The sequence below is a fragment of the Gopherus flavomarginatus genome, chromosome 12 (assembly GCF_025201925.1).
Source record: "Gopherus flavomarginatus isolate rGopFla2 chromosome 12, rGopFla2.mat.asm, whole genome shotgun sequence".
NCBI lineage: Eukaryota > Metazoa > Chordata > Testudines > Testudinidae > Gopherus > Gopherus flavomarginatus.
Window position 1 is genome coordinate 8,876,249 of NC_066628.1, and position 27,576 is coordinate 8,903,824.

The following is a 27,576-nucleotide window of genomic DNA, read 5'->3' on the forward strand; positions in this document are numbered from 1 at the left end:
CAATTTGGTGGTGGGTCCCTCAGTCCCTCTCAGAGGGAAGGACTTGCCACCGAATTGCTGCCGAAAGAGAAACTTTCTGTGCCCCTCACCTTCCACGCCTGAGGCAAGTTCCTCACTCGCCTTGCCCTCGTTACGGCACTGCTACTCAGGGCTGGGTGTTACCTTGCTGTCACCAGCATGAGGGAGTCTTGCCTGTGCCAGCTGGTTATTAGCACCTTAACACAACCAGCCTCTCAGCCACCATACCTCTCTCCCCTGGGCTACACCAGCCCCACCTTTGCCCTCCAGGTTGACAATAGACACACCCCAGCTCCTGCTTCCCTTCAAAGCGTCCCCCTGTGGTATCCAGCCTTTAATCACTGGATATCACAGATGTCCCAGTTCCTCTGTTCCCAGAGAAACAGCGTACCCTGGTTTACCAGTTTCACCATACACCACCACTCCAATGTCTCATGCAGCACTGGAATCTGATGATAAGGAAAAAAAGCTTCTTAAGAATAGAGATTCAAATAGAAACAAGTGTGAGGTACTCTTGTGAGAATTCTGCACAGAATATTTTAAAATTGGGGAATCTCTTCCTTGTTCTCACTGCCTGTCTGATCACCTGTTGGGATAGGGAGTGAGAACCCAGACAGGACTCATTCTCTGTGCCAGGGAGAGAGGACAAAGAGAGGAACAGTTAAGAGAGGAAAACACCAGAACTGTTGGGTGGAGTAAGTGGAGTCTGTTTTCAGTCCCATCCAGACAGCAGAGGGGAAGCAAAGGCAGGGAGGGAGTTCCTATCAGTTGTTGGCCAGGATGGGTATGAAACTGTGTGTGACATCTGCCATGAAGATAGGACACCTGCTAATTACAACCCTGACCTGGAGAGATAAGGTGGAATTGGGGAATCCCTCTCAACATTTCTGGAGGCATCTGGCATTAATCAGAGGGTTTCTCTATCAATTTCATTGATACTTTGCCTGTACAAGTGCCTCTCTTAGCTTTCCTCAGCACGCTGGAGATCGGGGACCACCAGCTCTTCTCTTTGTTCCAGCTGGGTGATCAGGTCAGGTTCAGGAATGGGGGTGAAATCAGGATGCATCATGTTTGATTAGTTTGTCAGAGGAACATTCCTGGGTTGTGCCTTTGTCCTGCACTGTGCTGGGAGGGGGACATGGAATCTGAATGGGTCTGAACAGACGGGAACATGGTCATTGAGCCCCAGATGTCTGTTTAGGTGTGTGGCAGGGTTGCACCCTCAGGAGGGGCACTTTCTGTGTCCCCCACGGCTGGAGAAGCTGGCTCTCACCACCTGCCGTGGCCGGAGGGCCTGATTCTCCCTGATGCATGCAGCTCTGGGGCTGGTGGAGTTTGCTCTCCCCCAGCAGCAGGAGGAGCTGGATCTCCCCACCCCAGCCCAGAGGAGTTCTGTGCCCCTGCAGATTGGGGCATCCCATGTCCCTGCTCCGCCCCCCCCCCCCCCCCCCGGGTGCAGCCACATTATGCTTTGAAGCATCTACCTCAATGTGGGATGGAAAGGGGGTGACTTCTCTATCCCAGAGAGAGCAGAAAAGGGGGATTTCTATGGGGACTGAGGAATGTTCCCGGGGTCTCCAAAATCAGAGGGGACACAGGGCAATGGGGGCCTGGCCCTGGCAGTGCTTAATTTGTGCCAGGGCTGAACCCCTTAATTTAGGCTTGTTGCATCAGTTATGAAAGTAAAAAAGTTGCTTGAGCCCCCCAGCCCCTCTTACATTACAGATTTAGCCCTGGATCCTGGCCCTAGAGAGGCTGCCCGGAGCCCCGAGCTGCAGGGGACGCGTTTCTCAGTGGCACTGATCTGTCTGCTATTGCTCTGCTGGTTTCTGGAGTTCAAGGGCAGAGAAAGAAGAGCTCTGGCCCCAGATCTTTCCTGGGCTTTGTTAGGTTCAGGGGCGCAGAGCTTCATCAGCTGCTGTATCCAGAGGGCTCTGGTTCTTGCTCAGGGAGGAGGGGAGGGGAAGCTGTGTTTGCTCTAGCTCTGTTTATCTTCCTGGGTCAGGAGCTGCTGTCTCCTCCCTTGTCATCTGGGGAGGAACCACCAGCTGCTGCTCTCCAGCCGGGTCTGGGCAGGGGCGAGACCTTCATTAAAGCTCCTTCTGTGCCCAGCCCAAGGGGGGACTTTTTGGATCTAGCCCCCTGGGGCCTCCCCAAGCTCTGCCAACACCAGCTCCTGGGCCGGAGACTCCAGGTGATGAAGGGATAGGCAGGAAAGTGACTGCACAAAGGGCCCCAGGAGACTCGGATCTGGCAGCTGTGTGAAGCTGCCTGGGGGTTGATCTCTCCTTTGCAGCAGCACTTTGTGGGGGAATCTGCTCCGGGGTGGGGGTTGGGGGGCAAACTGGAAGATTCGGGGGGGGAAACAGGGAAGGGGAGACCCACCCACTGGGTTTTCCCCTTTGTGTTTCTGGATTGTCAGAAAGGGAAGGGGGTGAATAAGGAGGCAGAAACGAAGGAAAAGCAGTGAGGGGAATGGGGAGGGTGTGTTTGTGGAATGGTGATTATTCTTCCTTTAAAAACCAACCCCATTACTTCCCATCCATCCTCCCTCCCAGCCCTGGGGTCCCCCTCCTCCTTGAATTCCACAGAAATCTCTTCACTATTTGTCCCTGTCAGCAAATACCTCCCAGCTACAAGGAGACAAGGTCCTGTGTTAATTAACAGCGCAGTATCTGATTCTAGCATTAGAGATTGTATTACGGTATAATGCACTGGATGAAATCGATATTCCCCAGATACCCTTTATTCTGGCACAACCCAGCTGTGAGTGTTGGACTTTGCAACCTTAATAACATTTTCTTACTCTCGTTTTTTAGGGTAATATAGAAAAAAAACCCAAATCCTCCAGTTCTGGTGCTTTTCTTTATAAGTATCTTCTCTGGCCACTTTTCTCTCCAATAATCAAACACTGCTGGACCATTCTTCAGATTTTTGCTCTTATTGAATTTGGATTTAAAATCCTATCTGATTTTGATCCATTTCTCTGTATTTATACATTATTAATCTCTGTGTAAATATTGCTTATTGTTTTCATCTACATATGCATTATTAATATAAAAACCTATCAGAGTTTGCTGGGTTTTTTAATTAGTGAAGATATGTAAATTTTCACAGATTTGCCTCATTTTCTCGCTCACTTATCAATCCCGATAAAAAAAAATCTCCATATTCACTGATGTTTTGCCACCTATAATTATTGAATAATAGACAATTCCCTCCGTTTTGCAGAACTATTGCCATGAATTATTGACTTGATTACAGGGAGAAAATATCAGGTACCTAAAATTTCTGTCATCTAGCGGAGAAAGGCATAACAAAAACAAGTGGCTGGAAGTGAAAACCAGACAAATTCTGATTAGAACTAAGGCCTGAATTTTTTACATTATTAGCCAAAGACTTTAGTACTCCTGCAATGTTGGGAGACCCACATTCAAAACCCTTCTCCACATCCCAAGCAAGTGCCCTAGCCACCAGGGTAAAGATTATAAAGAAGGTACCAACATCTTCTCTTCTGGCCATTTTATGAAATGTACCTCGGTCTCGCCACAATTTTGGGGTGTGTGTGGGGGGACTGAAACTAGTTGGTGAATTCTATCAAATTCACGAATAGTTTCAGGTCCACTGAAATTATGTTCTTCAGCAAATAAACTCTAGCCAAAAAATGTAACCCAGTTCTATTTGTAAACAGACTCCCTTAGTTCTGCTTCACCTCATCCAACCAGCGTTGAACCAGTAGGTGTCATCATGCACTCATGAACTTGTCTCTCTCCCCAGCGGAAGTTGGTCCAATAAAAGACGTTACCTCACCCACCTTGTTTCTCTAATACCCTGCAACCGACACGGCTACACTGCACTGCATACGTCATATACTCCTGGCTTCCCACCTGTCCTGACAGCTGGCAGGAGTTTCCACCCTGACTTTGTTTCCCCCTGAGTGTTTGGATGGGATGGGGAGGCAGAATCCAATTCCTCAATCTCCTAAACAGTTATTATATTGTGTTTCCACTCTTTGCTGTTCTCCTTTCTTTCTGGCCCACGGAATGACTCCTCTCTCTTTCTCTCTCTCTCAGCAGGTGATGGGACAGTGAGTGAGAACAAAGGAGGAGAATCCTCAGCAGAAAATCCTCAGCAAGTGTAACTGCATGGGACATTATCAGGAAGAACTGAAGGGAATTTCTTCCAGAGTCATAAGAGAAGCTGCTAGGAAAATAGTGGATAAATCTATTTGTTGTGGGAGAGGGTGCAGGAATCTCAAGGAAACCATATCCCAGCAAGGAATCCAAATGGGAGAGAGAAAAAACACATCCACTGAGTTTGGGAAGAGTTTTAATGACAGCTCACACCTTCCTAGACAGCAGCGAATGCTCACAGGGGAAAGACCCTTCAAGTGCTTGGACTGTGGGAAAAGCTTCAATCTAAGCTCAAACCTTCTTACCCACCAGAGAACCCACACAGGAGAGCGACCTTATAAATGCTTGGACTGTGGGAAAAGTTTCAGCCTGAGCTCAAACCTTCTTACACACCGACGACACCACACGGGAGAGCGACCCTATAAATGCTTGGACTGCGGGAAAAGTTTCATTCAGAGCTCCGATCTTATTTCACATCAACGACTCCACACAGGAGAGAGACCCTATAAATGCCTTGACTGCGGGAAAAGTTTTATTCAGAGCTCACACCTTATTAGACATCAGAGTCTCCATTTGGGAGAGAAACCCCATAAGTGCCTCATCTGTGGGAAAAGTTTCACTCAGAAGTCACACCTTATTAGACACCAGGGAATCCACACAGGAGAGGAGCCCTATAAGTGCACTGACTGTGGGGAAACATTCATTCAGAGCTCACAGCTTATTGTGCATCAGAGAACCCATACGGGAGAGAAACCTTTTAAATGCTTGGATTGTGGGAAAACCTTTAGTCGGAGTTCCCACCTTGTTGTGCATCAGAGAACCCACACGGGAGAGAAGCCCTATAAATGCTTGGACTGTGGGAAAAGTTTTAGTGTCAACTCAAACCTTATTACGCATCAGAGGACCCACACAGGAGAGAGACCCTATAAGTGCCTGGACTGTGGGAAAAGTTTCCAGCGGAGCTCACATCTTATTAAACATCAGAAAATCCACACAGCAAAGAGGACCTGAATGTGGGGGTCTCTTCACTCAGGGCTATGATCATAACTGGCTTCTCCAAATCCATATAGGATAGAGACTTCCTAAACGTCCATAGTGTGGCAAATGTTTCAAGCAGAGTTCACATCATATTGGACATGAGAGACTCCACACAGCAGAGAAATTGTAGCAGGCTGCCAGCCTCTGCTGTCGTTAGGACCAGCTTTCTGTTTAATGCTGGTGTCTTCAAAGTGCTCTGAAACCTGCACGGTTACTCGGATTGCTCTTGGTATTTGGTGTACCTCATGGGTTTGTGGGGTAGGATGAGTGAACTAAATTTGGGGTCACTTGAATATGGGGTTCCTGAGATACAGCTCCCTGACAACAGCTGCTTTTTGCAAAGTTGAGAGGGTCCACCAATGTTTTTTTGCCCAGATCTGGGGATCTGTCACAGGGTTCGAGGATGCATCACCTCTGACCCTGTAACCCTGAGAGCCTCACAATGTTTTGCTACTGTAACACCCAGCCTGAGACATTCAGTCAGCAACCAGCATGCAAGTCACAGCCTGAGTGTCTATGTATAACTGTCACCCTGGTCCAGCCACTCTGACGCCGGCAACAGAGCAGGCCCACTCCGTGCTCTCTGCCAGCCTGGGTTACCACCAGCAGGGTGACCCCAATGCACTCCCAGTCCCGAATTTTCCCCAAACTGTGGGCTCTGCAACGTGCAGTGTCAAACAAATTTATTAACAAAAGGTTATAGGTTAAGTGATGCTGAGAAAAGGAATAAAAGTAGAGATGGTTACAAGTAAATGAAAGTGAAAATTTGCATCTAAAAGTCAAAAACTGAATCTAGCGAGGTACGGGCTTTATTCAAGATAGTTTCTCTCAGCAATCTTCCTTCTTGCCAGCCAGGGTTGAATATCCCTCAGTCGGGATCTTCTGCAGAAGTCCAAGGGGCTGGCTTCCCTTGTCCATCTGGGTGAAAGACCTTTGCCTAAGTGGATTTCTTACCTATATTCAGTTCCCAGAGACTTCAACCCCTCCCTTGGTCCCATCTTTCTCAGCTTGCAAGAGATCTATTCCTTTGTGTCTGTCTAGTGAAGGACCCCAAAGACGACTTCTGTCCTTGCTTATGTTTTCCAAATTTCAATGACTTTGCTTTAAGAGGCAGGATGACCTCATGCTCTACTTCCCTTCCTGTGGACTTCCCAACCCCCTGCTGATTTCTATGTAAATGGGGCTTCCATTGTTTTTGGTTAAACCTTGCATTTAGGGTGAACAGATGTCCTAATTTTATAGGGACACTCCTGATATTTGGGGCTTTGTCTTATATAGGTGCCTATTATGCCCCACCCTGTCCCGATTTTTCACTCTTGTTGTCTGGTCACACTACTTGCATTTCACCTTTCATTGCAGCCAGGTAGATAGTTGCCTTCTCTCCTCCCTATTTCTCCCTGTCTGGCCACAGACTTTAAAGCATAATATCATTAGGTGTCCATATTCCCTCGTATAGCGTTAATATGGACATTTAACAATGCTATTAATCACTAGTGTGTCATTAGCTTTCAGAAAATACTTCACTCTATATACTTTTATAAGTACAGTAATATTGTATCCAATCAGTTGATTCAATTACTTATCCCCTGTGATTCAGCCCCTCTGTCTTTATACACCAGTAAACCTTTGCAACGTATTCTCCTGAATGTTACTCCTCCAAGTAAAGTTTATGTGAGAAAGGCAATGTGGAGTCATGTGGTGATGGAGGCTCCATGATGATTTTTTTCCCCCATGCTGGTATTTGCTAAAATTCAAATTGTTCTGTTCTCTGCCATCGCCTCTCTCTGATGTCTTGATAGTCCTGTTTATAGGCAAATTGAGGTAAACACACATTCCTTTGTTTAGGACAGACCTATGTCACACCTTTACCGAGGCAAGGCTGCCGGGTCTTCAACATGTTCTAGTAACATCATACGGGGGAACTCGTATAGTGTAAACATTTCACCATGGTACAGTTGAGCAGCAAGTGATTCATTTTTAAATGATACCTCACAAGGCCTATTTTCTGCAAAGATTCTTGCAATAGTGTGGAGGGGTGTGTATCTATACCGGGATGTTTTGGGTCGCAGGGTCAAACCATGGCTCTGATCTGGGCACAGGGATATCTAGCACGTATAGACTCCGACTCCGTGGGTGCTCCGGGACTGGAGCAGCCATGGGAAAAAAATAGTGGGTGTGTTTGGCGGTGGATAGGAGGTGCTCAGGGAGGGGGCAGAGCTGGGGCGGAGTGGGTTGGGAAGAGGCAGAGTGAGGGTGGAGTCTTGGGGAAGCGGCGGAGTGGGGCGGGGCCTTGGGGCAGAGAGGGGGCAGAAGCACCCACTCAGAAAAATGAAAGCGCCGGTGCTAGCACTGCACATGCATCATAGCGAAGGCATGGCATCTACTGTCTCTTGCCAACATCATTTTTAAAGGGAGCTAGGTCTCAAGTTAGTCACCTGCCTGACGCTCATGAGTTAAACTGATTACACTGAGCATGCCCAGAAAAGTCAGCCAATGGGCTTGAGTGTACCATTTCTCATGAAGTTCAATAGCTCACAGGCAGGTGTAGTTGCCACTGTTCAATCCAACCTTCAGCCAGTGGTAGCTTGTATCCAATCTAGGGCTAAACTCTCTCTCTTGGGGGACAAGGCAGGTGAGATAATACATTTTATTGGATCAACTTCCCCTGATGAAAGAGACAAGCTTTGGAGCCACACAGAGCTCTTCTGCAGGACTGGGAAAGGTACAGCACTATGCAAGCTGGAACAGATTGTTTAGCATAAGTAGTTAGCACATATTGTAAGTGACCATTCAAGGCAGACCATTAACACCTCTGCAGTCATAGGACAAAAAGAGAGGGGTAGCGGGTTACAGCTTGTCTTAATAAGCCATAAATCCAGTGTGTCTGTTCAGTCCTTGATTTTAGGTGTCTAGCAGTTATGAATTTAAGCTCCCAGGCTTGTCTTTTGAAAGTGTTGGGTAGTTTGCTTTGAGGATGAGGACTGAGAGGTCAGATATAGAGTGATCACTTTGTGAAAAGTGTCCACCTATTTTGTCTTTTAGAATTTTCCTGTGTGAATTCGTTTGCGAGTGTAGTGATTGTCTGGTTTCACCCACCTAGTTGTTATTGGGAGGGTTATTTTGGGGAAGTGTCGTCAAGCTACTTTTTAGAAATAAAATAAATTAGAAATATGAATGCTCGCTGAGAGGGAAGGGGAATTTGGAGACAAAGGTGATGGGTTTGGGGCTGCAGTGACTTGGGGGAGAGGGGCTATGGGACCAGTGACTGTTGAGGCAAGTTTATATCAGCATTTGATAATTAAGAGAATATGAGGAAAACTTGGAGAAGATTGACACTAATTGGCTAAGTAGACAGGGAAAAAAGCAAAATCTGAAAGGTTTGGTATCGATAGTGGGCATTTAGAGGAACAATAAGCAATATTTATGCATATAATATATTAGTAATCCCTAAACAGAAAACTTTATCAACAGCTTTGGGTGTTTTATATTAAAATTCAATATGTGACTAAAAGGGAGAAGAGCAAGAGATTCTGCAGCCATATTTGAGTACTGGAGAGAAAAAAGCCAAGAACGGAGGGGATTATAGCTGTATATTAACTAATTATATAGAAGAGCAGAAAAATTGGGAGGGCTTTATATCAAATTCCCTCAACTTGTTACTTTAAAAGGAAGTTCTTAAGGCTGAAAAGTCAAACGGTTTCAGTTAGGCAGTGCCAGAATCAAGCTGTGTGGGCAAAGTTATTTCTTTTCCCTTGTGTCTTGGCATTAGGATATAATCTCTCATGACAGGATCACATGCTACTGTGCTCATTAGCACAGGACATCTCTGCTGGAGCAAACATGTTCCTGTCAGCACTTAAAAGGGGAGATTTACCCATCTCTGTGGAATTCAAACTTGTTCCTGGGGCAGCCACAGGGTCAGATTAGTATATGAATAATCATCCCCAAAACAAACATTCTTCTCTCTGCTGTGTCACCATCTCTGCTCTGTCTTATGGCAAAACACACCGACTGACTGTGTGTGGTGTTAGTTACATTTTCTCTGTGTGGGCCACAAATTGTTCCTTTGCCTTTTCTGCTTGTGGTTTTGAACAATTTAAAACTGAAATCCATTTTTCCTGAGGCTTTACTGGAGTCTGGAAACGGGCGTGGATGTGAACTGTCAACTCAGAGAAGTCATAAAACTTATCACAAAAAAAAAAAAATCACCCTTCGATTTAAGAGTCATTCTGTACAGAAATCTTCAGGTTCTGGGTGAAAACAGGAGAAAATACCGATCGGCCCCCGTCAGAATCAGCCAGCAACAAGTAGGACATAACTTGTTCCCAGGTCACGCGATCCCTCTGATATTAACCCAGGAAGTGATTGTAAGGCAGCAGTTCCTGGGATGGGAATGTTAGACTGTTCAGAATCTAACACAGCACAGCCAGGTCAGATTGACACACACGACTGTCACTGACATAACTATATGGTTTTAATTCACCCCATTAGTTATTTCAGTGCAAATCTGTATGTGTCTGAGACATTCTCGTTTCAGATTAAGAGCAACCTAAATTTGTTTCTTTTTGTATTCATCACCCACTTTTTCCTCCCCCTGCCTTTTCTTTTCATTCCCTTTTTATTTCTCTACCCTCTTCTCCTCCTCATCCTATGTAGGTCGAACTTCCTTATTTTCTGATCTTTTCTCTATTTCTTCTCCCACCCTCTTCTTTTTCTGCACCTGTGCTGGAGAGCAGCTGATAGCAGGTCAGGCAGGGACCTTCCATTATCAGCAAAATCACTTCTGATTTGGAGCAGAAGGCAGAGATAACGGAAGCCAAGCTCCTAGTAGCCATGGCTTCAGGGACTGTTGAACAGGGACTCCAAGAGGAAACCAAATGTCCCATCTGCAGAAACTATTTCACGGAGCTGGTGAGCACAGACTGTGGGCACAACTTCTGCCGTGGCTGCATCTCTCAGCACTGTGACACATGGACAGAGGGGGACTAGGACCCTTTGTGCTGTCCCATGTGCAGAGCCCAGATCCAGATGGAGAATCTATGGCTTGACTGGGACCTGGCAAGATTAGTAGAAATCTATTTAAATAAAAGATTGTTTCAATTTTGCCTTTATTCCTTTTATTATATTATATACAATAAAATGTTAAACAAAGGTCATTTTGAAACAAAAAATCAAAATGTTTTGTTCCGTAGGTATCAAAAGGGGCATTTCAACATTAATGAAATGCCTTGTTTAAATTTTTTTTCTAAACTAAGTTTTGTTGAAATCGACACACTCCCATGGAAAGTTCAGATATCGATGAAATGGAATTTTCCAAAGAAAAAACATTTTGTCTCAATTTTCAACCAGCTCGACTTGATGTTTCCCCATCATCAGACATTTTATCAAAAATTTTTCCTGTGTGCATCTGACATAGCTAGAAAATTGGAATGGTAGTTGTGAATGACAGTGTGTCCTTCATTGCCAGTCTATAACTGGGCAGATGGTCAGGGGAGCATCCTCTTTAGATCCATGTATACCTGGACTGAAGAAAGGCCGGAGTGTCCCAGAGAAGACAAGTTTGAAAGTGTAGATATGGGAGTCATCACACAAATTGTAAAATGAGAGCTCTGCTGCCTCATAGTCCAGAAAAATCCCAACCCTTGTGGGTTTCATTTCCAAGGTGATTCTTGTCCGAGGAGTGGAGAGGGCTTTGTATTCTCCATTCCACAACCTTATGGCCCAGTATCCACCTTCAGGTGCTATATTTTTGTACCTCTCCCTGTTTTCTGAGTCAGCACAAATGCCCAAGTGCCACATAGTCTTGTTCTTAAGCTCCACTTCCCAATAATGTCTCCCAGAGTTAAATCTCTCAGAGCTCAGGACACAGCGATAAGAATCAACAATATCCAGATTTTCAGGTTGTTCCCCTGTTATGTCTGCACATTTCACACTTTTGAGGTCATCTGACACCAGGAGTTCAGGATGTGCTGTTTCTCAATCCAGAGTCACATTCACTGGAAGGAGGAAAGAGAGAGTTTCTCTTTTGGTATAGATCATCCAAAAAAACATTAAAAATGCTTACATATTCACAACTAGTCATTTTAAATATGTTATTCCTTTAAGTTAATAACATCTGGGAAGCCATCACATTCTATCCAGCCCATGGTCATTTTATCATAAAAGTAGTAGAGTTTCAGTATCTTTGTGTAGAAAAATTACAAGTTAAATGATCAGGATTGTAAGCATATCATTATTGGTTTGAACAAAGCAGTAACAAACATAGATAAGAAGCAGAAAGTGAAGGACACATCCTGAATAGACCCTGGGAGCGTGGCCCGGAGCAAAAGCCTAGAGTAAAAGTTCTGTGGACTGAATGTTAGCTGAAAGGGGCCTGGAACTGTGCAAAAAGAAACTATTTGCTCTTGTTTGATTCTTCCTGTGTTCAGAGATACATGATTTTATACAGTCTTTGTAAGTAAACAGGATTGCATCAAAGAAATAGCTGACTCCAAGGTCCATTTTTCCTCCTAACAAACAATCTGCAGGACCCCAAATTTGGCTGACTGCTCAGGTCTAAAAGGGGTAAGCAATAACTTGCATTTTTATATTATCGCCTCTTACATCTCTCTTAAGAGCCAATACCAGGGCTGCCCACAGGATTCAGGGGGCTTGGGGAAAAGCAATTTCGGGGGCCCCTTCCATAAAAAAAATTGCAATACTATATTCTCGTGGGGGCCCCTGTGGGGCCCAGGCAAATTGCCCCACTTGCTCCCCACCATGAGCGGCCCTGGGAAAAATAAACCTGCATCTCGGCACAAACCCAGTTTTGAGCAAACTTCTTTACAAGGTATCACTGCTTCTCAGCATCAGCTAGTGCTAAAAGGCACTAAAGCTCATTAAAAAGGTTGGACATATATTTTCCGTCAAAACTTTTTTTGGATCGAGAACTGGGGGTTTTTAAAAAGCAGAAAAAAAATCATGGACTATGTCTGCTTTCCTTCAAAATAGTGGCCTATGTGCCCTTCTTTCCCATCAGGGTGTGAGGACCCTCTTTACTGTATCCTGGGTAAAGTCTTTTCTATCTGATCGTTCAGATAAACCCCAGTTTGGAGTCTGTCAGCTCCTGGGGCTGCAGACTGAGCTTCTTGGGGGCTTTACCGAAAGGACTACAACTGTAATGGCTACCAAGTCCCTCTGACCACTCTTCTAGCATTCTTGGAGTCAGGAGTGTGGACAATAGGGACTGAAACCCATGTTGAGGCCAGTTGCACTCCATATGCTTTATAAAAATATGCTTATGAGTGTGAATATGATGTAAGTGGAATATGCCTTATGCAAAAAGGCTCTTGTAAGGTATCATAACAAAGGATTTAACTTAATTAATATATTCCTCCTATTTGTATATGCACGTATCATTCCTGTATCTGAAGCTAGAAATATAACTCTGAGGTTCTATTGTAATTATGCAAAGTGTGGGCCATTAATGATGGTTTAGAATCTTGATGACTCCCATTGCCTAGGACAATTGGTTGTGAATTGGTTTAGTTACCTGTGGGCCTTCCTGTGTACGTGTGGGCCAGCCCATGGGTAATGAAGAATGAGGTCTCACAGGACATGTGACCATGTCACACGATACTGAAATCCATCTTAAATCTGGTACTTTTCCATTTAGAAGGAGAGGTGGGGACACAGAGAGACAAAAGATTCCCGCCTTATGCCAAAGCTATAAAAGGGGGTGAACAGAAGAAAGGGGGCTGCCAATCATGAGAAAACCCCTGCTAACCACCTAAGATGTCTGCTGGAACTAACAAGGACTGTACTGGGGAAAGGATTGGGCCCAGACTAGGAAAAAGTCTAGTTTGTGAAAGAAGCTTATTGGAACATCTCTGAGGGTGAGATTTTACCTGTAATCAGTTTCTTAATGTATTAGGCTTAGATATGTGTGGTTTTGCTTTATTTTGCTTGGTGACTTACTTTGTTCTGTTTGTTATTACTTGAAACCACTTAAATCCTACTTTTTATACTTAATAAAATCACTTTTGTTCATTAATTAACCCAGAGTAAGTGATTAATACCTGGGGGAGCAAACAGCTGGGCATATCTCTCTGTGAGTGTTACAGAGGTCGGACAATTTATGAGTTTACCCTGTATAAGTTTTATACCGAGTATAACAGATTTATTTGGGATTTGGATCCCATTGGGAACTGGGTATCTGGGTGCTGGAGATAGGTGACCTGCTGAACAGATTTTGTTTAAAGTCTGCAGCTTTGGGGGACATGGCCCAGACCTGGGTCTTTATTGCAGCAAGCTAGCATGTCTGTCTCAACAAGGCAGGGTTCTGGAGTCCCAAGGTTTGGCAGGGAAAACGGATTAGGAGCTGATTCCAGCACATCAGGTGACAGTCCCAAGGGGATCTCTGTGTCTCCAAAAATCAGTACAGGGCTGCAGCACTCCATCTTGGGACACACAACCTCAGCCTGCAGTGTTGGGAAGGTGCCAGGGTGGGAGCTGGGGTTTGGAGGACTTTGTGAGTGCTCAGAGGCAAGAAGAAGGATTGTTTATCAATGTTTATTAAGTATTAGCTAAACTTAACTCCTTCCTTCCCCACATCCTATTTTTCCTGTTCCTAATAATGCTCCCCCCTGCCTCCGTTATGCTCTTGTTTTGGGTGTGTTATTACCTTGCTAACTTTGTTTTGTTTGCCTTGCCGTCCTCCATGTACTAGGCTTTACATTCCTTGCCAGCTAGCAGTAATTGTCCTAATTTTCTCAAGGGACAGAATCCCTGTATACATAGGTGCCGACTCCATGAGTGCTCCAGCACCCGCCAGCCACAGCTGTTCGGCGGCTGGAGGAGGCATATGGAGGAGGGCAGAGAACAGCGAGTGGCAGGGGCCTGGGATGGAGCGGGGGCAGGAAGAGGAGAGCGAGGGCAGAGCCTCTGCAGAGGGAGCAGAGCAGGGGCGGGAAGAGACGGAGTGAGGGCATGGCCTCGGGAGAAGAGGCAGAGTAGGGGTGGGGCCTCGGGGCAGAACATGGGTGTCGCACCCCTGGGGAAAAATTAAAGTCAGAGCTTATGCCTGTGTATATGTAAACTCTCAATATTGGTGACAGCAAGCACTAGAGAGAGAAAAGAGGGAAGAGGCTTAAGCCGCACCTCAGGGGAGGGACAACACATACATGATAATAAACGTTGTTTTCTTGACTTACCTTATTTCACGGACTATTTATATCAGATAATTCACTTGCTCGATACAACCCATAAACTTACCTTCAAAGTCTTTCAATTTAGATTGCAGAGAATCTATTGGAAGGAAAAGATCAGATATGTTAGATGTCATCCTTTCACGTTTATAGTGACAGTTCAACTGATATTTATTGTAATTTTGCTATAATTGTGATAGAAATAGAGGTAATTGAAAAAACAAACAGAAACAGGTGCACATGATGTGGAAGGTAATGTACAATTAATCAGAAACCAAAAAAAAAAGTTCAAATAGTTTTGGGTTTTTTTAAATCTCACAGTAAGTAGATGTACGTTTGGATTGTTTTCCATATCAAGAAACAACATTCAGCTTTGTTTCACTACGTGCAATTCACTATAGATAAAAGAAGCAAAATTGTATCTTTTGTCTGTATCTTGCATTTCTCATTACTATGCCAAAAAAGAGAAGACATTCTAATAGTATAAAAATGATTTTTGTAGTATTGCCAATTCATAATGAAACTTTTAAGCTGAAATGATTTTTTCTAATGTCGTCTTCTGACTCAGATAATTGCATAACGTTTGTTCATTGCACTGTATTTTAACTTTTCTTGATTGTATTGTATTTTGTAATATACTGAATTTGTAGGAGTTCTCTTTCACATACAGCAGGGGTGGCTAAACCGTGGCTCATAAGCCGCATGTGGCTCTTTTACAGTTAAAGTGTGGCTCGCAGAGCCCCCCCATGCCCACCTCTTCTCCACCTACCAGACTGGGAGGGGAGCTCAGGGTTTTTGCCCCATGGCAGGGTGGTGGGACTAGGGGCTTCTGCACAACAGGGAGGGGGGTCTCGGGGCTTCTGCCCCATGGTAGGCGTTGCCATGGCTTCAGTCCCAAGCCCCAGCAGGCACCTCTCACAGGACAGAAGCCCCTAACCCCACCATCCCGCCACAGGGCAGGAGCCCTGGCAGGTGTATCCCGCAGGGCTGAAGTCCCAAGCCTTGGCAGGCACGCCCAGCCACAGGCACCGGCTTCCTTCAGGCCCCAGGGGATACCATCCTCAAGCCCCCATTCCACCCCAGGCCCTGCCCCCACCCAGCCCCTTCCTCCAAACCTCCACTTCTGCCCCCACTCTGCCCTGGGCCCCCGCCCACCCCACCTCTTCTCTCAAGTCCACACCCCACCCTGCCTCTTCCCGTCAAGTTCTGCCCCCTCCCCTGAGCACACCCCGTTCTCACTCCTCCCCTCTCCCCGCAGCACCACTTGTACGTCACAGAACAGCTGATTGCAGCAGGCGGGAGGCACTGGGAGGGAGGGGAGGAGTTGATCAGCAGGACCACTGGTGGATGGGAGGTGCTGGAGAGGAGGGGGAGAACTGGTTGCCGGTGGGTGCTAAGCACCCACTAATTTTTTTTCATGAGTGTTCCAGCCCTGGAGCACCCATGGAGTCAGCGCATATTCACCCAGCCCTTGTACTTCTGAAGATCATCACGTGTGGCTCAGGGGGTCAGTAAGTTTGGCCACCCCTGACATAGAGTGCCAAGATTACTCTTCCAGAGGGAAGGTTTTAAGTATCTGAAGTCTCTGTCTCTCTTCCATGTTTGGTTTACAAAGGACACAGTTTCCAAATAACCTGCCTACAGTCAACATGTGGCTGTGCACAGGAAGCACAAGAGAACCCCAAGGAAAGTTGAATATTGAATTGAAATCCTCTGTTAATCCTTTCTACCACCCATTTTAAAAATATCTCTTTGATTATATCTGTACTCAGGGCCGCCCCTAGAGACTGCAGGGCCCGGGACAACCCCCCAACTCCAGGCCAGGCACCTCCTCCACTCCACCCCTTCCCCCAAGCCCTGCCCCACCTCTTTCTGGCTTCCGCTCCCTCCCCCGAGTGACACCAGGAGCTGGCTGGGCGGGGCAGAGCAGAGAAGGCTGGGGCCTGGGCCGGGTCACTCGCTGCTACCAGCATCAGGCCCGCTGCTACTGCCCAGGTTGCTCTGGACTCCACATCCCGAAGTGTGGGGCCCCCAAAGCACAGAGCCTGGGGCGGTTGCCCCGGTCCATCCTATGGACGGGACGGCTCTGTCTGTCCTGTCCCCTTTATTTCATGTATTACCTTTTTCTTTGTGTTGCTTGCATATATAGTAAATAGTCAAAGGAATGAAAAACCCCAAAACCAACAGGTTTAGTGACAGGCGAATCACCATCACATAGGAGACCTTTGGGAAAAAAGAATCTGAAAAACAAATGCATATTATTAATTTATTATTAATTATTATTATTTGTTTTTAACCTTATTATTGTCTTTCTTTTTTCCAATACCAGCATCCCATTTCTAACACCAGTGTCGACCTTTTGTTGAGTGGTAGCAAATATCTGGGCCTTGCACATCAGTTTCCAGCAGAGGAAAACCAGTGGCATGAAATCAGGGTATATTCTCAGTGTAACTGACTTTATTTACACATGGTGACTAGTCCTGAAATGCATGTAGGCCAGTGGTTTTCAACCTTTTTTTCGTTTGCAGACTCCTAAAAATTTCAAATGGAGGTGCAGACCCCCTTTGGAAATCTTAAACACAGTCTGCTGAACCCTGGAAGTCCATGGACAACAGATTGAAAACCACTGATATAGGACAAACAGCTTATCGAACCAGACTTCATATCAACAGATGTACGAACTGACCTGCTATATAAATGCTTGATACTTCTTCTTGGTTCAGGATGTTGTTTCTGATTGTGCAGGTCAGATTCCGATTGGAATTTTTTGTTACAATAAGTACAGATTCAGTCTGAAACAGGCCATTTTCATCACGGAAGCATTTTGCAGGCAATGATGAGAGAGGCTGTCCTTTGAGATCCTTCCACAGTGACTGAGGCTCTGGATACCATCCTCCGGATCGACACACCATTCGGATACCTCCATCCTGGTAACTCTCAACAGAGATCAGGGGATTAGTACCTGAAACTGAAGAATGAAGTAAATCTGCATTAATTGTATATTCTGGGTTAAAAATTTAACATGTTTGGCAACAGAGTGTTGAGGGCTAGACTGATCCTTTAGGCTCAGCCTTGAGTAAGGGATGACACATTTATCCATTCAAGGAGCAGCCTCGAAAGGAATTATGACTCAGAGAGCCACAATTACCCCTTTATTACTCTTTAGCATGGGGAGAGAAGTGAGAGGCTACAAAAAGAGAAATCCTAATAATAACAGGGGATTTCAACTATCCACATATTGACTGAGAATATGTCTCCTCAGGATGGCATGCAGAGATAAAATTTCTAGACATCACTGAGTGACGGTTTCTTGGAGAAGCTAATCTTAGAACATGCAAGAGGGGAGGCAGTTCTTGATTTAATCCTAAGTGGCGCACAGGATCTGGTCCAAGATGTGAATACAGCTGAACTGTCGGTAATAAAAACCATAATGTAATTAAATTTAACATCCTTGTAGGGGGGGAAATAGCAAAGAAGCCCACGACAGTAGCATTTAAATTCAAAAAGGGGAACAACACAGAAATGAGGAGGCTAGTTAAACAAAAATTAAAAGGAACAGTCACTAGAGTGAAATGCCAGCAAGATGCATGGAAACTTTCTAAAAACACCATAATAAAGGCCCAAACTATATGTAGATCCCAAATTTAAAAAAAAACAAAAAAAACAGTAAGAGGACCAAAAAAATGCTACCATGGCTAAACAACAGAGTAAAAGAGGCACTTAGAGACAAAAAGGCATCCTTTAAAAATTGGAAGTTAAATCCTACTGAGGAAAATAGAAAGGAATGTAAACTCTGGCAGGTCAAGTATAAAAGCATAATTAGGTAGGCCAAAAAAAAATTTGAAGAACACCTAGCACAAGACACAAATATGAGCAGCATATTTTTAAACTACATTACAAGCAGGAAGCCGACCAAACAAACAATGGGGCCACTGGAAGATCAAGGTGCTAAAGGACTACTCAAGGAAGACAAGACCATTGTGGAGAAGCTAAATACATTGTTTGCTTTGGTCTTCAATGCAGAGGATGTGCAGCAGATTCCCACACCAGAATCATTTTTTTTAGGTGACAAATCTGAGGAACTGTCCAAGACTGAGCTATCAATAGAGAAAGTTTTGCAACAAATTGATAAATTAAACCGTAATAAGTCACCAGGACCAGATGGGATTCCCCCAACAGTTCTGAAGGAACTCAAATGTGAAATTGCAGAACTGCAAACTATGGCATGTAACCTATTGCTTAATTGAGCCTCTGTACCAGATGACTGGAGAATAGCTAATGTGACACCTATTTTTAAAAAAGCCTCCAGAGGTGATCCTAGCAATCACAGGCTGATAAGCCTAACTTCAGTACCAGCAAATTGGTTGAAACTATAGTAAAAAGCAGAATTATCAGACAGATAGATGAGCATGATATTTTGGGGAAGAATCAACACAGCTTTTGTAAACAGAAATCATGCCTCACCAATTTATTAGAATTCTTTGAGGAGATCAACAAATGTGGACAAGGGTGATCCAGTGGATATAATGTACGTGGACTTTCAGAAAGCCTTTGACAAAGCTCCTCACCTAAGGTTCTTAAGCAATGTAGGCAGCGATGGGCTAAAAGGAAAGGTCTCCTCATGCATCAGTAACTGTTTAAAAGATGTTGCATCCGAAGAAGTGGGCTGTAGCTCACGAAAGCTCATGCTGAAATAAATTTGCTAGTCTCTAAGGTGCCACAAGTACTCCTGTTCTTTTTGCACATACAGACTAACATGGCGGCTACTCTGAAACCTGTTTAAAAGATAGGAAACCTAGGGTAGGAATAAACGGTCAGTTTTCACAGTGGAGAGAGGTAAATAATGGAGTCCCCTAAGGATCTGTCCTGGGCCCAGTCCTATTCAACATATTCATAAATGATCTGGAAAAGGGGGTAAACAGTGAGGTGGCAAAGTTTGCAGATGGTACAAAATTGCTTAAGGTAGTTAAGTCCCAGGCAGACTGTGAAGAGTTACAAAGAAATTTCACAAAACTGGGTCACTGGGCAACAAAATGGCAGGTGAAATTCACGGTTGAGAAATGCAAAGTAATGCACATTGGAAAACATAATCTAAACTATACCCACAAGATGATGGGGTCTAAATTAGCTGTTACCACTCAAGAAAGATCTTGGAGTCACTGTGAGTCGTTCTCTGAAAACATCTGCTCAAGGTGCAGCAGCAGTCATAACAGCTAACAGAATGGTAGGAACCATTAGGAAAAAGACAGATAAGAAGACAAAAAGTATCATAATGCCACTATATAAATTAGGGCTGTCAAGTGATTAAAAAAATTAATCATGATTAATCACGCAATTAATTGCGCTGTCAAACAATAATAGAATACCATTTATTTAAATATTTTGGATGTTTTCTACATTTGCAATTATATTGATTTCAGTTCTAGTATAGAAAACAAAGTGTACAGTGCTCCCTTTATATTTATTTTTGATTACAGATATTTGCACTCTAAAAAAGAAACAAAAGAAATAGTATTTCTAATTCACCTAATACAAGTACTGTACTGTAATCTCCTTATCGTGAACGTTGAACTTACAAATGTAGAATTATGTACAAAAATAACTGCACTCAAAAATAAAATCATGTAAAACTTTAGAGCCTACAAGTCCACTCAGTCCCACTTCAGCCAATCGCTCAGACAAACAAGTTTGTTTACATTTGTGGGAGAAAATGCTGCCTGCTTCTTGTTTACAATGTCACTTGAAAGTGAAAACAGGTGTTCACGTGGCACTTATGTAGCTGGCATCGCAAGATATTTACGTGCCATATGCGCTAAAGATTCACGTCCCTTCATGCTTGAAACACCATTCTGGAGGACATGCGTCCATACTGATGACAGGTTCTGCTCGATAACAATACAAAGCAGTGCGGACCGACACATGCTCACCAGAGATGCTTAGTTTTGCAGTTCTCAAACTGTGGATTTGTCTCTCCAGAGGTGACATGCTTGTTAACAGCAAAAATGTTTTAAAATGAATATATAAAGGTGAGAAATAACAGACCTCAACTCTATTGTCCCTCTGCAAATTTGTGTACACAGAGTCAATCCCTTACCTCTCTTTAACAGTGAAAAGTTTCAAAAAGTTCATTGAATAGAAGATTGTTGGGGGTGGAATAGATCTGGACAAGGAGAAGTCTGGAGACAAATGTGAGAAGCGAGGAACATATGCTTTTTTGTTAACATATTATGTGTGCTGGTGAAGAAAAAAAATCCAGAAAACTTAATGGTGTTGTTTTAGTTAACTAAAACAATTTAAATGTCTGTCTGGTGATGTTCTCCTCCTAATACAGCATGGCAAGAAAATCCTCCAAATATTAATGATTAACCTGTTGAATTGAAGATAGTTCATCGCCCAATGACTTCATAAATATCTGCTTCAATTATCTTTGGTAAATGAAATAACCAAACAATCATTCATTTTCTGACACCCCACACTCCCTCCCGCACCCCAACCTTTATGATGTTCATCTTTAAAAAATAAAATAAAATTCCCTGGGTGCACACCTTAATGAAATGTGCTGCACACACCTATGCCTGGCCCCTTCATTCCCCAGGGGGCCCCACAAATATGTTTGGCATCAGGCTCACAAAAAGTTAATCCAGTCCTGCCTGTGAGCTTCTCCCAGGAACAGTGAGAGTGTCTGGTCATTACAGGAATGACTCCTGGCAGGAGAGGCACCGCTAGGAGCAGAGAGAGCCAGGCATGCCCCTGGGCAGGTGGTTGTCATCCTTTAGCAGTGAGGAATACAGAAGAACATCTTCTTTACCCTTTTTTTTAAAAACTGAAAAAAATTATGAGTCTACTAGATGCCAGGGGAAAGGGGGGAGGGAATGCTCCCAGACAAGGCAGGAAACTGAAGTTCTTTTCCTCTCTCTCTTTCTCTTAACCCAAAGCAATAAAATAAAATAAAATAAGAGAAAGAAACACTAGCCTAACTACTTTTAAGGAGAACAAAGCAGAGCTGCCCAGAGGGGGGGCAAGTGGGGCAATTTGCCCGAGGCTCCTGGCCCAGCTAGGGCCCCGTGATCCCTGACCCAGTGGCAGTCCAAGTCTTTGATGGCATTCGGTGGTGAGGGGCCATTCAGTTGCTCCAGGTCTTTGGCGGCATTTCGGCGGCCGGGGGCCCTTCAGTGCTGCCGAAGATGCAGAGCGACTGAAGGGCCCCCTGCCGTCAAAATGCCGCCAAAGACCCAGATCTCCGCCAGGTGAGTATAAGCACCACAGCTCCCCCACTTTGCCCCAGGCCCCCTGAATCCTCTGGGCGGCCCTGGAACAAAGGTAACAAAACAAACACAACTTATGCTAATGACACAGATAAGGAAGGGAGAACTGCTCATTCCATCTGAGGCCAAAGGCCGTAGAGAAGGAAGTGAGGGGAGTTCGCCCGGGTGGTGCTAAAAAGCCTCGAGGCAGACCACAAGGGAGGGAGGGCACATATGCAGGCTCAACAGACACTGCTACCAAAAATCTCCAGGGGTGTACATACACATACAGTGGAGCACCCATAGGGACATTACTCGTATAAGAAATGAATGTTTAACATACCTGGCACATAAATACCTTGCAATGCCAGTTACAACAGTGCCATGCAAATGCCTGTTGTCACTTTTAGGTGACATTGTAAATAAGAAGCAAGCAGCATTATCTCCCGTAAATGTAAACAAGCTTGTTTTTGTTAGCGATTGGCTGAACAAAAAGTAGGCCTGAGTGGACTTGTAGGCTCTAAAGTTTTACATTGTTTTGTTTTAGAGTGCAGTTATGTAACAAAAACATCTAAGTAAATTTGTAAATTGCACTTTCACAATAGAGATTGAACTGCAGTACTTGTATGAGGTGAAATGAAAAATAGTATTTCTTTAATTTATCATTTTTACAGTGCAAATATTTGTAATAAAAATAATATAAAGTGAGCACCATGCACTTTGTATTCTGTGTCATAATTGAAATCAATATATTTGAAAATGTAGAAAAACATCCACAAATATTTAATAAATTTCAATTGGTATTCTATTGTTTAACAGCACATTAAAACTGTGATTAATTGTGATTCATTTTTAAAAATTGCAATTAATTTTAGAGATAATCACGTGAGTTAACTGCAGTTAATCAACAGTCCTAATATAAATCCATGATACTCCCTCATTTTAAATATTGTGTGCAGATCTGGTCACCCCGTCTCAAAAAAGGTGTATTAAAGGTACAGAGAAGGGCAACAAAAATGATTAGGGATATGGAACAGCTTCCATATTAGGAGAGATTAAAAAGACTGGGACTGTTCAGCTTAAAAAAGAGATGTCTAAGGGGGGATATAATAGAGCTCTATAAAATCATGACTGGTGTGGAGAAAGTGAATAAGGAAGTGAAATTTACACTTTCACACAACACAAAAACCAGGGATCACCCAATGAAATTAATAGGCAGCAGGTTTAAAATAAACAAAAGAAGTACTGCTTCCCACAATGCACAGATAACCTGTGGAACTCATTGCCAGAGGATTTTGTGAAGGCCAAAGTATAACTGGGTTCAGAAAATAATTAGATAAATTCATGGAAGATAGGGCCAACAATGACTATTAGCCAAGATGGTCAGAGACCCAACCTCATGCTTTGGGTGTTTCTAAGCCTTTTGCTGGCAGAAGCTGGGACAGGACGGCAGGGGATGGATCACTCAGTAATTGCCCTGTTCTGTTCATTCCCTCTGAAGCATCTGACACCAGCCACTGCAAGAAGACAGTTACTGAGCTATATGAAGCATTGGTCTGAATCTGTATGGCCATTCTTATGGTAGAAGTAAGTTGCTGCAGCCCATGGAAGGGTGTATCTTACTGCCGTCTTCACACCTGGCCAGCTGTTCTGGCCAAACACAGGGGCATGGGGAAGGAGGAAAGCAAAAGATCTACCCATTTTCCTCCTTTCTCTGTCTACCCCCTCTTCATCCTCTGGCTCCTTGTGGAGACCAGGGAAAGAGCTCTCCAATACTCAAACCTCAGATCCAAGGAGGGGAGTAAAGCAGGACAGAATCTAGTCCAGAGGTTCTCAAGACAAATTATTTCGTGGCCTCGGAGTGCAGCCACCAACTATTGCTGGTAGCTGCACTCACACTTTTCCCCTAAAATAGTTAATTAGCTTTAGGAAAAACAAAGAATACATCCAAATCATTGTAATCTATGTATTGCTACCAGTAAGTCTGCTGTGAAAAGTGATATTAACAAATACACATGTATCACTTTTCACTGCAGACTTACTCAGCCCCGGCAAGTCTGGGGACAAATTAAGCTCTGAGTGGGGGGGCCGGGGGAGGTAGCAGGGGCCAGGGGCAATGGGGCTGGGTGGGTGGCAGTGAGAGACAGCAGGGAGACGAAGCCTGAAGCCCTGCAACTAGGGTACGGAGCCTGATGCTACATGGCCAGAGACCAGGGCTGGAGCACGATGCCACGCAGCCAGAGCCTGCCACCCCACCACCCTCAGGCTGAAGCCTAAAGTCTGAGCCCCACCGCCTCTGGGACGGTGGGGAACTCACCAGCTGCCTGCTCCTCCAGCATTTTGCCCGGGTGTCTCCAGAGGGGGGCAGGGACCAACTCCTGCTGGAAGCCCCAACACCAAGGCTCTGCATCCAGGAGCACCAGGGAGAGGGAGGGGCTGCTCTTCCCTCCCCGCCCCCAATCACAGCCCAGGAGGCCGCAAGAAAAGCCCCTGGTGGCCGCATTTGAGAAATGCTGATTCTAGTCTAGCATGTCTCTTTGCATTACTATATGTTACAAAACCACTGGATTATCATCTATATAATCCCATAGGACTAGACTATGCATTTTAGAGACATCCTGAGTTGCACTGGAGAAGAAAAAGCATTCCCTTCTCATGGTGCAGTGTACTCTCACTGGGTACCTAGCCAGCTCTGTTGGTGGGCACATGGGGGTAGAGGGCGTAGACATGGCTGTGCTTTTGATGCACTTTTCCTTGCCTACTCATCACGCATTTGGTCTGGTGGGTGAGCATCCGGTTCCTGCACTCCCACACATACTAAAGCTGGAGTATCTGAAAACCTAACATGGCCACATTTACTCTCTGCCATTCCCTTGCATGGTCGAGTTAGGGCAAGTGACAGCTGATCCCCGAAATTTCAAAGAAAATCCACTAAGAATGTGTATAAATCTTTCTCCTGTCATGTTAGCTGAAAGTAGTTTTCAGCAGACAGGCGATTTAAAAAGCTGAATGCCATGGTAGGTTTAAGATATTTTGTATCACCTTAACTTAAGACCCAATTTTTTCTCAAAACCCACAAATATGGAGCGGAGGGAAGAAAAAAACAGCTTTTCCACACATCTTGACTGGCAATCAGCACTTAGAAATATCACTGCGGTGCAAAAACCAACAGACCAAAACTTTCAAGTGTCTCCTCAGATCTCAGACACTTAGCTCTGCTGGCAAATGACAACTGACATCAGAAAGAAAAGTGTTGGAACTACCATTTAAAGGAGGCATAGGCGCTGACTCCGTGGGTGCTCAGGTGCTCAAGCACCAATGGAGAAAAAATAGGGGGTGCTCATCACCCATGGGCCTGCCCGGGGCTGCTGCTGTAGCACCCCTAGGGCTGGCTGCTAATTAGCTGTTCAGTGACTGGCCCTGCATCCTCTTCAGTTCTTCAGCTGCTGTGCCACCAATCAGCTGTTGAGCCGCTTGCTCCTCTCTGTCCCCTCCTGCCCTTGCTGCCCTTAAGGTAGGAGGGGGCAGAAAGGAGTGAGTGGCAGGCAGGAGGCGCTCGGGGAGGGGGTTCAGTGGAGGGGTAGAACAGGGCCCTGGGAGGCAGAGTGGGGGTGGAACCATGGGGAGGGGGCAGAGCTGATGTGGGGAACCCACCAGCAAAACCAAAAGCCAGCACTTATGAAAGGAGATATAATGACGTCCTCTCAACCTAGGGAAGGCAATGTAGCAAGGCAAGTTTACTGACCTGATACCTGTAGTTCCAATGCAGCTTCTTGATATGAGAACTCTGATCGAAAGAAACACTTGTACAGCCCTGAATCAGAGAGTCTGATATCGCCTATCCTCAAGGCAACTCTTCCATCAGCCAGGTCCTCTTTCAGAAACTCTGTCCTTCGCCGATATTCTGACATCTGCTCCGCATACTGATCCTTCCCTTCACGGTACAGGTGCACAACTGAAGACAACTGACCCCGGAACCATCTCACCTCCATGTTCTCAGCACTCATCCTGGGTGACAGGTGACAGGCTAATGTGACTTCATCACCTACAGAAGCGGTGACAGGGTGATTGGGCCCAATCACTGAAAAGTGTGCTGTTAAATGGAACAGGACACAAAAGCGGTTGAATTCGAGAAGAACTGAGAATAAGATTTTAATTTCCTGGTCAGGCACAATATATACAAAATCTATCCCTTACAGCTTTTCAATGCATTCTGGTTGTTCATGGATCCTGACTTCAATGGTTAATTTTAATACATTTCCCTGTTAGCTTTCAGGAGAAATGTTAGAATTTGATGGAAAATTATTCAAATGGAGAATTAAAATTGGAGTTTATTACAAAAATGGATGAAAAATATTGCAGATGAAATTTTGCCTTCAGATGCACACACATATAACCCTCAGTGACTTGAACAAACATTGTATAGTTGGTAGGTAGCATGGCTCCCTGAATGGGTACTAGTGATATACCCTGGCATGCAAGGTTCTAGCCCTCTTTCAGTCACTAGTTTGTGGCAACTCGCTTCTCCTCTCTATGCTTCTGTTCCTTCATTTGTAAGAATGACTTTCTTCTGTATGGGTTTTGAGATGTGTGGCTGAAAAGAGCTGAGCAGTATTATATCTGTGTGTAATATTTGGCCAGACTATTTTACGGTATAATTTTAAGACCCACATTTTCTAAAATAGCCTCTAACTCAAAGTTCTACACCCAAAATCTTAGGTCCACAATATTGAAGGTCCAAATCTATGTACATTAAAAAGCTAATATTTGCATATGCAAACAGTGTCTTTGTGAACAACCCTGATAGATAATTTTCATTTAAAAAGCTCCCTTCCCAACTGGCCCCTCGCTCTGTGGACCGCCCCCATCACATGCCCTATTTTCCCAATGGGGGCCCACAAACATGTTTGGTGCTGGGCCCACAAAACATTAATCTGGCCCTGCCCACAGCCCGTCTTGTCTCTCTCCCCCTGGCCCTCCCACTGCTCACATCTCTTCACCCCTTCCCCTGGTCCCCTCACCCACTGCTCACACCTCTTTACCCCTTCCCACCTGCCACTCACACAAGATGCCTGGGAGTAGACTTGCTTGAATAATGTGTAAAAAACCCTCTCACTGGAAATTTGTAACTGTTTTTTTGGGTTGATTTTGTGTTTTCCAAAACGCTGATACTTTTTTTTTTTACATCCGAGCCTGTTCTTCTTCACTTATTCCTGTTCCCCTTACCTTCCCCTCAACTTCCTAAGTGTCCAGGGGCTCCCCAGCTGCAGCCAGCCTGACCCCATGAAGGTAGAGAAGGAGGAAAGAATGGGTGTCCTACAAGAATGGAGAACCTCTGTCACTGTCTATCCCTTTAAGGCTACCATCCTGCTGTAACGTGAGACGGAGAGAGAAGCAGAAGGATATGTAAGCGCTGTCAGAAGGAATCTGAACCTGTTTGTGCTTGAGCTTTCAGTATATGATGAAAAATCTGAATAACATTTTTGATAAAAAAATTATTCAGTCACATTCTTGTTTAAAATGTCATGAACATTCTTCCCCCAGATTGGTCCATTTCAAACCCTTCAAAAGAAAAACAACTTGGAAATTACTTTTTTTTTTTGTCCATGAAAATCTTACCTGAGTCTGACTTGTGAACAAGAAGAGAAATGAAGATTATGGTGTAACCAAGAAGGGGGGTCCCTACTGAGCTCTTGGAGACAGAAAAAGGTCTCATCTTCATTTTAGTTGATGCTGGGCAGAAAACAAAAACAAAAACCCCTCCAAAAATAAGTAAGTGTCAGCCAGTGAATTTGTCGCAAATATGGTGACTATTACATAAAACACCCTGCATATTTTATTTGCTTTGAAGGTTGAAAACTGGGTGACCCATTAAAAAAATATTTTCTGAGTAGCTTCCAAATATTTCTCTTACCAACTGTACTCCAACCAGGATGTAAAATTGGAGATAATGAGATT

At 44.5% G+C, this 27,576-nt stretch overlaps 2 protein-coding genes across 5 annotated transcripts; one reads left to right on the forward strand and one right to left on the reverse strand.

Annotated features, from left to right (window-relative positions):
* The first annotated feature begins 950 nt into the window (after window positions 1-950).
* On the forward strand, window positions 951-10,293 carry LOC127033332 (zinc finger protein 239-like). Of its 4 annotated transcripts, none has more exons than XM_050921353.1 (2): window positions 951-1,048; window positions 4,092-10,293. In XM_050921353.1, exon 2 carries the CDS (start codon window positions 4,164-4,166, stop codon window positions 5,160-5,162), a length of 999 nt encoding a protein of 332 aa, XP_050777310.1. In that variant the 5' UTR covers window positions 951-1,048; window positions 4,092-4,163; the 3' UTR covers window positions 5,163-10,293. The 4 variants fall into 4 exon arrangements, with proteins under 4 accessions (XP_050777310.1, XP_050777309.1, XP_050777307.1 ...); XM_050921352.1 differs by having other exon boundaries at window positions 4,095-10,293; XM_050921350.1 differs by lacking the exon at window positions 951-1,048 and adding an exon at window positions 2,054-2,212.
* Window positions 10,294-10,839: 546 nt separating this feature from the next.
* On the reverse strand, window positions 10,840-27,340 carry LOC127033146 (butyrophilin subfamily 2 member A1-like). Its single transcript, XM_050920951.1, has 6 exons — window positions 27,238-27,340; window positions 25,364-25,711; window positions 17,061-17,342; window positions 16,495-16,614; window positions 14,442-14,474; window positions 10,840-11,185 (listed from the first exon to the last, which is right to left on the reverse strand). The coding sequence occupies exons 1-6, from the start codon at window positions 27,338-27,340 to the stop codon at window positions 11,166-11,168; spliced, it is 906 nt and encodes a 301-aa protein (XP_050776908.1). The 3' UTR covers window positions 10,840-11,165.
* Between the last annotated feature and the right edge of the window lie 236 nt (window positions 27,341-27,576).